Genomic DNA, 13,361 nt, shown 5'->3' on the forward strand with positions numbered 1-13,361 from the left:
AGCCTGAACAGAGCAAAACCCTGTCTATGCCGGGCACGGTGGCTCACGCCTGTAATCCCAGCACTTTGGGAGGCCGAGGCAGGTGGATCATGAGGTCAGGAGTTCAAGACCAGCCTGGCCAACATGGTGAAACCCCATCTCTACTAAAAATACAAAAACTAGCTGGGTGTGATGGCACGGGCCTGTAGTCCCAGCTATTCGGGAGGCTGAGGCAGAATTGCTTGAACCTGGGAGGTGGAGGTCGCAGTGAGCCAAGACTGCGCCATTGCACTCCAGCCTGGGCAACACAGTGAGACTCCATCTCAAAACAAACAAACAAACAAAAAGCCTTTCTCTAAAAATAAAATAAAAGGGGCCAGGCACGGTGTCTCATGCCTGTAATCCCAGCACTTTGGGAGGCTGAGGCGGGCAGATCACAAGGTCAGGAGTTCAAGACCAGCCTGACCAATATGGTGAAACCCTGTATCTACTAAAAATATAAAATTAGCTGGGCATAGTGGCACAGCCCTGTAATCCCAGCTACTCAGGAGTCTGAGGCAGGAGAATCGCTTGAACCTGGGAGGCGGAGGTTGCAGTGATCTGAGATCGCGCCACTGTACTCCAACCTGGGTGAAAGAGCAAGACTCCATCTCAAAAAAAAAAAAAAAAAAGCCAGGCGCAGTGGCTCACATCTGTCATCCCACCACTTTGGGAGGCCAAGGCCAGCAGATCACGAGGTCATGAGTTCGAGACTGGCCTGGCTAACACAGTGAAACCCCGTCTCTACTAAAAATACAAAAATTAGCCGGGCATGGTAGTTGCCCACCTGTAGTTCCAGCTACTTGGGAGGCTGAGGCAGGAGAACCGCTTGAACCCAGGAGGCAGAGTTTGTGGTAAGCCGAGATTGTGCCACTGCACTCCAGCCTGGGCAACACAGCAAGACTCCGTTTCAAAAAAATAAATAAATAAAATAAAATTTATTTGAAACTGGGTGTGGTGGCTCATGTTTGTAATCCCAGCTATTCAAGAGGCTCAGGTGGGAGGGTCCCTTGAGGCCAGGAGTTGGAGACCATCCTGGATAACATAGCAGACTTTTTTTTTTTTTTTTTTTTTGAGACAGAGTCTCACTCTGTTGCCCAGGCTGGAGTGCAGTGGCACGATCTTGGCTCACTGCAAGCTCTGCCTCCCGGGTTCACACCCTTCTCCTGCCTCAGCCTCCCAAGTAGCTGGGACTACAGGCATCTGCCACCATGCCCGGCTAATTTTTTGTATTTTTTTTTTTCAGTAGAGACGGGGTTTCACCATGTTGGCCAGGATGGTCTCGATCTCCTGACCTCGTGATCTGCCTGCCTCGGCCTCCCAAAGTGCTGGGGTTACAGGTGTGAGCCACCGCGCCTGGCCAAGACTTCATTTCTTAACAAATAGGGCCAGGTACAATGGCTCATGCCTATAATCCTAGCACTTTGGGAGGCCAAGGAGGGCAGATGGCTTGAGGCCAGGAGTTCGATATTGGCCTGAACAACATGGTGAAACCCCATCTCTACAAAAAAACACAAAAATTAGCCAGGCAAGGTGGTGCTGGCCTGTAGTCCCAGCTACTTGGGAGGCTGCGGTAGGAGGACCACTTGAGCTCAGGTCAAGGTTGCAGTGAGCTGAGATTGTGCAACTGCACTCCAGCCTGAGCAACATGGTGATACCTGTCTCAAAAAATAATAATAAATAATGAATAAAATGCAATTTATTTTAAAGTGTAACTTACATTTCCTTTTTTAGCCTCTGTAAAAGGAAAAACCATTGCTCTTCCTATTTCCTCAATCTCTTTCCACTTTACCACCTGATAAAATTTTACTTTATAAAGCATGACAGCAAAGCTACCTCCTCCATAACACTTTCCTCTAGCTCTCTCAGCCCAAAGTGAATTTCCCAACCTCTTAACTCCTAAATGAAGTTGTTAATGCCTTGTGTAGAGCATATATTCCATTATGGTTAGTTGCTGTAAAAGATTAGACGTTCCTTAAATAGAGAAACCATTTCTTATTCACTACAACCACAGAGTGCTCTATCCTCACCACTCATACTATAAACCCCTATGGTTCTAGGTCCTGCCCAAAACATAACTGGGTGGTATGGACACCGTATTGCCTTACTAAACTGTGACATTTTGGGGATTAGGAACTTTTGGGCAAGCACGTGACTCACGCCTATAATTCCAACACTTTATTTATTTTGAGATGGCGTTTCACTCTTGTTGTCCAGGCTAGAGTACAATGGCACAATCTCGGCTCACCGCAACCTTCACCTCACAGGTTCAAGTGATTCTCCCGCCTCAGCCTCCCAAGTAGCTGGGATTACAGGCACATGCCACCACAGCCTGGCTAATTTTGTATTTTTAGTAGAGATGGAGTTTCTCCATGTTGGTCGGGCTGGTCTCAAACTCCTAACCTCAGATGTCCCGCCCACCTTGGCCTCCCAAAGTTCTGGGATTACAGGCTTGAGCCACCGCGCCAGGCCTCATTTTTTTTTTTTTGAGACCGAGTCTCACTCTGTTGCCCAGGCTGGAGTGCAGTGGCACTATCTCGGCTCACTGCAACCTCCGTCTCTCAGGTTCAAGCAGTTCTCCTGTCTTAGCCTCCAGAGTAGCTGGGATTACAGGTGCGCACCACCACACCCATCTAATTTTTGTGTTTTTAGTAGAGACAGGGTTTCGCCATGTTTCCCAGGCTGGTCTTGAACTCCTGGGCTCAAGCAATCCACCCACTTCAGCCTCCCAAAGTGCTGGGATTACTAGCATGAGGCACAGAGCCCAGCCTGTAATCCCAACACTTTGGGAGGCCAAGGTAGGAGGATCACCTGAGCCCAGGAGTTCAAGACCAGCCTGGGCAAAATAACGATACCCCATCTCTACAAGAAATAAAAAAATTAGCCAAGCCTGGTGGCATGCACCTGTGTTCCTAGCTACTCGCGAGGCTGAGGTGGGAGAATCACTTCAGCCCAGGAACCCAGAAGGCTGAGGCAGCAATGAGCCCTGATGGTGCCACTGCACTCCAGCCTGGGTGACAAGGCAAGACCTCATCTCAAAACAATTTTTTAAAAGTGAGCTTGCTCACCTTTCCTATGTCTCTCAGCACCTTGCTTTCGAATTTTAGCTATTATTTTTACAGATCTTTTAACAAAAAGGCTGCTTTAATTAATGTTAACATACGTGGCATATAACAGGATCCTTTTTCCCAAGGGCTTTACAAACCTCTAGAGTCAAATGTGCCTTACTATCAGCACCAAAATAAATGGTGTCAACCGGGTGCAGTGACTCACGCCTGTAATCCCAGCACTTTAAGAGGCTGAGGCAGGCGAATGACCTGAGGCCAGGAGTTCAAGACCAGCCTGGCTAACATGGTGAAACCACGTCTCTACTAAAAATACAATAATCAGTCGGGCGAGGTGGCTCCCAACTGTAGTCCCAGCACCTTGGGAGGCCGAGACTGGCGGGTCACTTGAGGCCACGAGTTCGAGACCAGCCTGGCCAACATGGTGAAACCCAATCTCTACTAAAAATACAAAACCTAGCCGGCTGTGGTGGCGCACGCCTGTAATCCCAGCTACACGGGAGGCTGAGGTATAAGAGTCGTCTGAACGTGGGAGGTGGAGCTTGTAGTAAGCCGAGATCACGCCACTGCACTCCAGCCTGGGCAACAGAGCTAGACTCTGTCTCAAAACAAACAAAAATGTTGTCAAGACTCTCAGACGAGTTGCTAATGGAGTAAGGCCTATATGTAAATAGCGCCAAAGACTATGCAACAGAGATGGAAGAAACAAGCAGGGAGGCAGGAATAGTTTAGCCGTGGCAGTTTTAGCTTAGTCCACTTATATAAATGGTTCTTTAGGGTAGTACATGGAGCATCCTCATTTCCAAACATCGAACTGAGAGCTGTGCAAAATAACTCCAAGTTCCCAACTATGCCCCCTTAATTATCCCTATCATCTAAGACTGTTGTTCCTATCCATCACTGAACTTCCTCGTCCTCTTCCTTCAACCCCTGTTAGTCAATGGTTGAAATTTTGATTTGGTAAAAAAGCTCTGGCAAAAACCAGTAAAAGGGGCTCGCGAATCAGGTCTCAGGGAAGCACAGAGGTAGCCACTAGAAGGCCCGAGGTGCTCATGGAAAGAGCTCGAGCCCAGGAGCTCGGAGCCGCCGTTACATAACCGGCACCCAGAGCCTCCGAAGACCGGAAGGCCCCGCTCAGGCCCCGACCCCGCCCCGGCCCGGCAGCCGGTAGGTGCCGTGCGCAACCCTCCGGAAGCTGCCGCCCCTTTCCCCTTTTATGGGAATACTTTTTAAAAAAAATTAAAGTTCGCTGACGCCACCCAGTAGGACTGGCCGCCCTAAAACCGTGATCAAGGAGCTCCTCGCCACTTCTCACTTCCGCTTCCTTCCAGTAAGGAGTCGGGGTCTTCCCCAGTTTTCTTGCCAGGCGGCGGCGGCGGCGGTGGCGGCGACTGGCGATGTTTGGCCTCAAAAGAAACGCGGTAATCGGACTCAACCTCTACTGTGGGGGGGCCGGCTTGGGGGCCGGCAGCGGCGGCGCCACCCCTCCGGGAGGGCGGCTTTTGGCTACGGAGAAGGAGGCCTCGGCCCGGCGAGAGATAGGGGGAGGGGAGGCCGGCACGGTGATTGGCGGAAGCGCCGGCGCAAGCCCCCCGGCCGCCCTCACGCCAGACGCCCGGAGGGTCGCGCGGCCGCCGCCCATTGGCGCGGAGGTCCCCGACGTCACCGCGAGCCCCGCGAGGCTGCTTTTCTTTGCGCCCACCCGCCGCGCGGGGCCGCTTGAGGAGATGGAAGCCCCGGCCGCCGACGCCATCATGTCGCCCGAAGAGGAGCTGGACGGGTACGAGCCGGAGCCTCTCGGGAAGCGGCCGGCTGTCCTGCCCCTGCTGGAGTTGGTCGGGGAATCTGGTAATAGCCCCAGTACGGATGGGTCACTACCCTCGACGCCGCCGCCAGCAGAGGAGGAGGAGGACGAGTTGTACCGGCAGTCGCTGGAGATTATCTCTCGGTACCTTCGGGAGCAGGCCACCGGCGCCAAGGACACAAAGCCAATGGGCAGGTCTGGGGCCACCAGCAGGAAGGCTCTGGAGACCTTACGACGGGTTGGGGATGGCGTGCAGCGCAACCACGAGACGGCCTTCCAAGGTAAGGGGGTTCATTAATCGCCAAGGCCTCACTCCCTTTTTTCCATCTCTCCCTGGACTCACCCGCCGAGGGTGGGTGGAAACCGAAACGAGTCAGTGTCTCATCCTATTCCTGAAACCAGAATATTCTGGCCTTGAGTCATTGTTTCCGCCCATCTTGATTCTTTTGGAAATGGCAGCTCTTGTTCAAAGACCGGAAAGGGTGGGATGTCAATTCCAAGTGGGGTCGACCTGAGTTCTATAAATCCCAGTAGCCACTTTCCCGCCGTGGGTGGGCAGGCGAATCTTGCGCCGGTTTAGACAAAGGAGGCCGTGAGGACCTGCATGCTTTTCTTCCCCAGGCATGCTTCGGAAACTGGACATCAAAAACGAAGACGATGTCAAATCTTTGTCTCGAGTGATGGTCCATGTTTTCAGCGACGGCGTAACAAACTGGGGCAGGATTGTGACTCTCATTTCTTTTGGTGCCTTTGTGGCGAAACACTTGAAGACCATAAACCAAGAAAGCTGCATCGAACCATTAGCAGAAAGTATCACAGACGTTCTCGTAAGGACAAAACGGGACTGGCTAGTTAAACAAAGAGGCTGGGTAAGTTTTCCTTAAGGATGAAAGGGGACTTGGAGTGGAAGTAGAATGAAGGATTTATTTAGAGAGGTGGGGATATCTAAAGGTTTTTATGACGCACGGCTGTTTGCAGGCTCTAACTAAAGGACCATTGTTTATTTGATAATGATTTAAGTAGTGGATCCTTAGAGATAGTGGTATGGCGGTCTTGAATTGTATCAAAAATCTTGGTTTTCTCTAGGCTATTTTTTGTTCCAGTTCAGTTGAATACTCTTCAGTGGATTCAAACCATGAAGAAATAAGTCACCAGGGGAGGATAGCTGAAATACATTCCTAAGGCGCTCCCTGTTTTAATTGAGAAGATACGGGGTGGACCTTGCGTTTTAAACAGAAACCCAGATCTGATGCAGGATGTACTTAACCACGTTGAGAAAAACTGATCTTCGCAGTTGAGGTGTTACTGAAATATTAGGTGGTGGAGATTTGAGAATAAGTGTTTTAGTCTTTTACTTCATGGGAACTCTGGAAGTCCCTTGGTTTGGATAAATCCTAATATGACCAAGATAGTACTGTAAAATGAAGTTTAACTATCATGGGTGCCCACTTAAGAAACTGAAGAACTTAGAAATGTCTTTTTTTTTTTTTTTTTTTTTTGGCCCCAGGGTGAATAATAATTGGTTTACTGTTGTTTTAGGGGGGATCCTTAGATATTTTAATTTACCTTCTTTCTGGATAGTAGTGTTGTTAAGAGAGCAGAAACCCATACTTGAAAATGTGCTTGTCTATTTTGTTTTGTAGGATGGGTTTGTGGAGTTCTTCCATGTAGAGGACCTAGAAGGTGGCATCAGAAATGTGCTGCTGGCTTTTGCAGGTGTTGCTGGAGTAGGAGCTGGTTTGGCATATCTAATAAGATAGCCTTACTGTAAGTGCAATAGTTGACTTTTAACCAACCACCACCACCAACCACCAAAACCAGTTTATGCAGTTGGACTGCAAGCTGTAACTTCCAAGAGGTGCACCCTAGCAACCTAGCCAGAAAAGCAAGTGGCAAGAGGATTATGGCTAACGAGAATAAATACATGGGAAAAGTGCTGCCCATTGATAGAAGAGTCACTGTCTGAAAGAAGCAAAGCTCAGTTTCAGCAACAAACAAACTTTGTTTGGGAAGCTATGGAGGAGGACTTTTAGATTTAGTGAAGATGGTAGGGTGGAAAGACTTAATTTCCTTGTTGAGAACAGGAAAGTGGCCAGTAGTCAGGCAAGTCATAGAATTGATTACCCGCCGAATTCATTAATTTCCTGTAGTGTTAAGAGAAGCACTAACAATGCCAGTGACCTGTGTAAAAGCTACAAGGAATAGAACTATGACTGTAAGCCTCAGTACTGTACAAGGGAAGCTTTTCCTCTCTATAATTAGCTTTCCTAGTATACTTCTTGAAATAGAAAGTCCAAGTGTTCAGGACTTTTATACCTGTTATACTTTGGCTTGGTTTCCATGATTCTTACTTCATTAGCCTAGTTTATGGCCAATAATACTTGATGGAAGACTCAGTAATTAGTTATGAATATGGATATCCTCAATTCTTAAGACAAACAATTTGTAAATGTATTTGTAAAAATTGTATATATTTTTACAGAAAGTCTATTTCTTTGCAACAATGAGAGTATCGAATTTACATTAGTTTTTTTCATACCCTTTTGAACTTTGCAACTTCGGTAATTAGGAACCTGTTTCTTACAGCTTTTCTATGCTAAACTTTGTTCTGTTCAGTTCTAGAGTGTATACAGAACGAATTGATGTGTAACTGTACGCAAACTGGTTGTAGTGGAACCAATCTGATTGATAAACTATGCAGGTTTAAATTTTCTTATCTGATTTTGGTAAGTATTCCTTAGATAGGTTTTTCTTTGAAAACCTGGGATTGAGAGGTTGATGAATGGAAATTCTTTCACTTCATTATATGCAAGTTTTCAATAATTAGGTCTAAGTGGCGTTTTAAAGTTACTGATGACTTACAAATAATGGGCTCTGATTGGGCAATACTCATTTGAGTTCCTTCCATTTGACCTAATTTAACTGGTGAAATTTAAACTGAATTCATGAGCGCATCTTTAAAGCTTTTACTAAAAGATTTTCAGCTGTTCTGAATGGAACTCGTTAGCCGTGTGCATATAAAAAGATCACATCAGGTGGATGGAGAGACATTTGATCCCTTGTTTGCTTAATAAATTGTAAAATGATGGCTTGGAAAAGCAAGCAAGTCTAACCATGGTGCTATTATTAGGCTTGTTACACACACAGGTCTAAGCCTAGTATGTCAATAAAACAAATACTTACTGTTTTGTTTCTATTAATGATTCCCAAACTTTGTTTCAAATTTTTGCATTGGCATCTTTGGATTTCAGTCTTGATGTTTGTTCTATCAGACTTACCTTTTATTTGCTGTCCTTCCTTGAAATTGCTGCTTGTTCTGCTCCCTCAACAGATATTTATATCAAGTCTACAGCTTTCCCCTGCCATCCCTTTCTAGCCCTTTTAGATTTTGGCACTGTGAAACCCTGCTGGGAACCTGAGTGACACTCCCTCCCCGCCAAGAGTCCACAGACCTTTCATCTCTCATGAACTTTATCCTGTTAGCAGGTGGTAATACCATGGGTGCTGTGACACTAACAGTCATTGAGGGGTGGGAGGAAGTCCCTTTTCCTTAGACTGGTATCTTTTCAACTATTGTTTTATCCTGTTTTGGGGGGAAATGTGTCAAAAGTCCCCTCAGGAATTTTCAGAGGAGGGAACATCTTACGAGGCTTTCTCTAAAGTTTCCTATGTATATGAGTATGCTCACTTAAATTTACAGAATGAGGTGAGCTGTGTTAAACCTCAGAGTTTAAAAGCTACTGATAAACTGAAGAAAGTGTCTATATTGGAACTAGGGTCATTTGAAAGCTTCAGTCTCTGAGCATGACCTTTAGTCTGTGGACTCCATTTAAAAATAGGCATGAATAAGATGACTAAGAATGTAATGGGGAAGAATTGCCCTGCCTGCCCATCCCAGAGCCATAATGTCAACTTTGCTAGAGCTATTTTTACCTATCTATTTATCGTTCTTGATCATAAGCCACTTATTTATATCATGTATCTCTAAGGACCTAAAAGCACTTTATGTAGTTTTTAATATTAATCTTAAGATCTAGTTACGGTAACTAAAACAGCCTGTCTCCCAAATCCAGTGGAAACAAGTGCATAGATGTGAATTGGTTTTTAGGTGCCCCACTTCCCAATTCATTAGGTATGACTGGAAATACAGACAAGGATCTTAGTTGATATTTTGGGCTTAGGGCACCCCAAGTGGTTTGGGAAAGGAGGAGGGGAGTGGTGGGTTTATAGGGAGAGGACGAGGCAGGTGGTCTGAGTGCTGACTGTCAGCTACATAGTTCAGGCAAATCCTCCAAAAGGGAAAGGGAGGGGCTGCTTAGAAGGATGGCGCTCTCAGTGACTACTTTTTGACTTCTGTTTGTCTTATGCTTCTCTCAGGGAAAAACATGCAGTCCTCTAGTGTTCATGTGCATTCTGTGGGGGTGAACACCTTGGTTCTGGCTAAACAGCTAGTACTTTTGATAGCTGCGCCAGGAAAAGGACCAACTACAAATTAATGTTGGTTGTAAAATGTAGTGTGTTTCCCTAACTTCCTGTTTTTCCTGAGAAAGAAAATAAATCTTTTATTCAAATACAGGGTGTGATATGGGTCTTTTCTCATCGACGCCTCTTTTCCTTCCCCCTCTTAGGCAAACCTTTTAGAGAAGTCAGCTGAGCAAATATGTATAGGTGCATTCAAAGCAAAAGCCTCACAAAGCTGATTTGCCTTAGAGCAAAGGACAGTTCCTTTCTTCAATTCAAATTAGAGGTGTTGGGTTTTTAATTAAATATATTACTGCTGTACTTGGAGGAGTTCCTAAACCTCCAAGTAAAAAAATTAAAAACCTTCTGAAAAAAAAATCAAAATCTCTGTCTTGATTTATTTATTTTTTTGAGACGAGGTTTCGCTCTTGTTGCCCAGGCTGGAGTGCAATGGTGTGATCTCGGCTCACCACAACCTCTGCCTCCCGGGTTCAAGCAGTTCTCCTGCCTCAGCCTCCCAAGTAGCTGGGATTACAAACATGCGCCACCACACGCGGCTAATTTTGTATTTTTAGGGTTTCTCTGTGTTGGTCGGGCTGGTCTCGAACTCCCGACCTCAGGTGATCCGCCCACCTTTGCCTCCCAAAGTGCTGGGATTGCAGGCGTGAACCACCGTGCCCAACCTGTGTCTCGGTTTTTTGAATCACCAGGTGTTGGTTTGTTTTGTTTTGAGGCAGAGTCTCACTCTGTCGCCCAGGCTAGAGTGCAGTGGCACAATCCCGGCTCACTGTAACCTCAGCCTCCCGAGTAGCTGGGATCACAGGTGCCTGCCACCATGCCCGGCTAATTTTTTTTTTGAGATGGAGTCGCGCTCTGTCGCCCAGGCTAGAGTACAGAGGCGCGATCTCGGCTTAGTGCAAGCTCTGCCGCCTCCCAGCTTCGCACCATTCTCCTGCCTCAGCCTCCCGAGAAGCTGGGACTACAGGCGCCTGCCACCACGCCTGGCTAATTTTTTTTTTGTATTTTTAGTAGACACGGGGTTTCACCATGTTTGCCAGGATGGTCTTGATCTCCTGACCTCGTGATCCGCCCGCCTTGGCCTCCCAAAGTGCTGGGATTACAGGCGTGAGCCACCGCGCCCGGCCTGCCTGGCTAATTTTTGTATTTTTTAGTAGAGGTGGGGTTTGGCATGTTGGTCAGGCTGGTCTTGAACTCCTGATCTCAATGATCCACCTGCCTCAGCCTAAGCGCTGGGATTACAGGCCTGAGCCACCGCGCCTGGCCTTGATCTTGAGGTAAGAGGGTACTGTACAGCATTTACTCTATCATAACACCTAAATAATACCTAAAGTTAAAAGAGTTTTGATGAAGTTCTTGGGAGCAGTGCTTTTCCCCTTCCATTTTCCAAAAGGAGGTAAAAAGCCAGTCAATTTCAAAAACCCCTATCCTGCCTTTATTTTCGGGTACCTTGAAAGCAAGCTAAATCACCATGGAAATGTGCAAATGTGAGGTTTGCATACTTGGTTTTAAGCCTTGAGCACCAGATGCTAATCAGGCAGTCAGGATTCTGTGCCTTCCTGCATTCAGTTGCATTTCTATTTAAAAGCACATTTTGGTTTGGAAGCCCCTTTCTGGAGCCTAACTACCAAAAGGCAGCAGCTTTTTGTATCATTACAAAGAAAGCTGTGTAAGTGCACTCCCAAGCCCAAGCCTTGGCCTGAGTTAAGTTAGTGCTATTGCTCCCGTTGATGTGCTATGATGTGAAGCCGTTTCTGGTGCAGTGTTCCTTTGCTCAGCACCTTAAAAACTTGGATTTAATAGTAACTGGGTAACCTTAATCACTAGTCAGAATAATCAACACTTCACTTTATTTGACATAACCAGACTTTCTCAGTTCCTGTTTTGTGTCTAGAGCAAGGTCTTCATACTGTTTTCGTTCAGAAAATTTTTATTTAAAACAGTTGTGACAGCTGAAGCATTTTACAAAATTAAAGAAATAACTTGTACAACTGGTGTGTAGCATGGCTCCAGCCAGATCCCCAGAGCACTAGCCATTAATTACTGGAGTTCAGATGATCAGTTGAGTCTCTATCCTAGTTTTTACTTCACTTGTTCAATCATTATGGAACTTTGTTTCTAGAACGCTGCCACTCTTCAAAGGCTTCTCAATTTCAAAATCGAAAGCTTAATTCTCTTCTTCTTAGTTTCAAAGTTGTTACAGTGTTATCTTACCTATGTGAAGTATGTGGAAAGTTGGGGGCTGGGGATTTTCCTCCAGGTGGATTAAGAAACTGCTCTCTGGTCTGGGCTCCGTGGCTCATGCCTGTAATCCCAGCACTTTAGGAGGCCAAGTTGGAGAGATCACGAGGTCAGGAGTTCGAGGCCAGTCTGGCCAACATAGTGAAAACCCATCTTTACTAAAAATACAAAAAAATTAGCTGGGCATGGTGGCGGGTGCCTGTAATCCCAGCTACTTGGGAGGCTGAGGCAGGAGAACCACGTGAACCCGGGAGGAACCCCGGAGGCGGAGGTTGCAGTGAGCTGAGATTGTGCCACTGCACTTCAGCCTGGGTGACAGTGTAAGACTGTCTCAAAAAAAAAATAAATACATTTCTGGTGCAGTGTCTCACACCTATAATCCCAGCACCTTGGGAGGCCAAGGTGGGCTGATCACTTGAGGTGAGAATTTTGAGACCAGCCTGGCCAACACAGTGAAACCCCATCTCTACTAAATATACAGAAATATTAGCCGTGGCCGGGCGCGGTGGCTCAAGCCTGTAATCCCAGCACTTTGGGAGGCCGAGGCGGGTGGATCACGAGGTCAGGAGATCGAGACTATCCTGGCTAACATGGTGAAACCCCGTCTCTACTAAAAATACAAAAAACTAGCCGGGCGTGGTGGCGGGCGCCTGTAGTCTAAGCTACTTGGGAGGCTGAGGCGGGAGAATGGCGTGAACCCGGGAGGCGGAGCTTGCAGTGAGCCGAGATCACGCCACTGCACTCCAGCCTGGGAGACACAGCGAGACTCCGTCTCAAAAAAAAAAAAAAAAAAAAAGAAATATTAGCCATGGTGGCGGGCACCAGTATTCCCAGCTATTCAGGAGGTTGAGGCCAGAGAATCGCTTGAACCCAGGAGGTGGAGATTGCAGTGAGCCAAGATCATGCCACTGCACTCTAGCCCTCTAGCCTGGGTGACAGAGCGAGACTTCCTCCAAAAACAGAAGAGGCCAGGTGCAGTGGCTCATGCCTGTAATCGCAGCACTTTGGGAGGCCGAGGCAGGCAGATCACCCAAGGTCAGGATTTTGAGACCAGCTTGGCCAACATGGTGAAACCCCATCTCTACTAAAAATACAAAAATTAGCCAGGCATGGGGGCGCGTACCTGTAGTACCAGATTGCAGTGAGCCGCAATCACGCCACTGCGCTCCAACCTGGAGACACAGGGAGACTCCATCTCAAAAAAAAAAAAAAAAAACCTGAAAATGTGGTGTCCTTTACTAATAATTCTTGGGAAGTAGAAAAAGGATATATGTAGCAAGCTTTTGTTCCCATACTATACCTGGTTTCTAATTGGCAGATCCCTTCTTGACTTGCATAGAATAATAGTTCTTTTCCATTGGTAAATGATAAATCCTCAACATTGAGGTATGCTGGGATTTTTTTTTTTAAGAGGTGGGGTCTCACTCTTGCCCAGGCTGGAGTGCAGTGGGACTCACAGTTCACTGCAGCCTTGAACTCCCATGCTCAAGCAATCCTCCCACCTCAGCCTCCAAAGTAGCTGGGACTACAGGTACCCCACCATGCCTTGTGTTTTGTTTTGTTCACAGAGATGGGGTCTTTCTATATTGCCCAGGCTTGTCTATTTAGCAGGAGCTCTAGACAGCCAGATGTTGAGAGTCTTCATTTTTCTGTTACATGACAGTAGACTGCTTACTATGTATCATGAACTGTTAGATGCTGGAATTATAAAGAGATCATTCTTACCCTTAAGAAACTCAAAAAGACGGCCGGGC

General features: G+C 46.8%; 1 protein-coding gene across 2 annotated transcripts; it reads left to right on the forward strand.

The window, feature by feature from the left end:
• Window positions 1-3,699: 3,699 nt before the first annotated feature.
• Window positions 3,700-9,460, forward strand: LOC105497810 (MCL1 apoptosis regulator, BCL2 family member). 2 transcript variants are annotated; one of them, XM_011769204.2, is made up of 3 exons: window positions 3,775-5,168; window positions 5,509-5,756; window positions 6,531-9,460. In XM_011769204.2, the coding sequence occupies exons 1-3, from the start codon at window positions 4,481-4,483 to the stop codon at window positions 6,645-6,647; spliced, it is 1,053 nt and encodes a 350-aa protein (XP_011767506.1). In that variant the 5' UTR covers window positions 3,775-4,480; the 3' UTR covers window positions 6,648-9,460. The 2 variants fall into 2 exon arrangements, with proteins under 2 accessions (XP_011767507.1, XP_011767506.1); XM_011769205.2 differs by lacking the exon at window positions 5,509-5,756 and having other exon boundaries at window positions 3,700-5,168.
• Window positions 9,461-13,361: the final 3,901 nt, after the last annotated feature.

Source organism: Macaca nemestrina, chromosome 1 (assembly GCF_043159975.1).
Source record: "Macaca nemestrina isolate mMacNem1 chromosome 1, mMacNem.hap1, whole genome shotgun sequence".
Taxonomy (NCBI): domain Eukaryota; kingdom Metazoa; phylum Chordata; class Mammalia; order Primates; family Cercopithecidae; genus Macaca; species Macaca nemestrina.

Coding starts and splice junctions, on each gene's coding strand:
- LOC105497810 (XM_011769204.2), top strand. CDS start 4,481: ATGTTTGGCCTCAAAAGAAACGCGGTAATCGGACTCAACCTCTACTGT. Junction 5,169..5,508: donor CCACGAGACGGCCTTCCAAG/GTAAGGGGGTTC, acceptor TTTCTTCCCCAG/GCATGCTTCGGAAACTGGAC. Junction 5,757..6,530: donor TAGTTAAACAAAGAGGCTGG/GTAAGTTTTCCT, acceptor TTTGTTTTGTAG/GATGGGTTTGTGGAGTTCTT.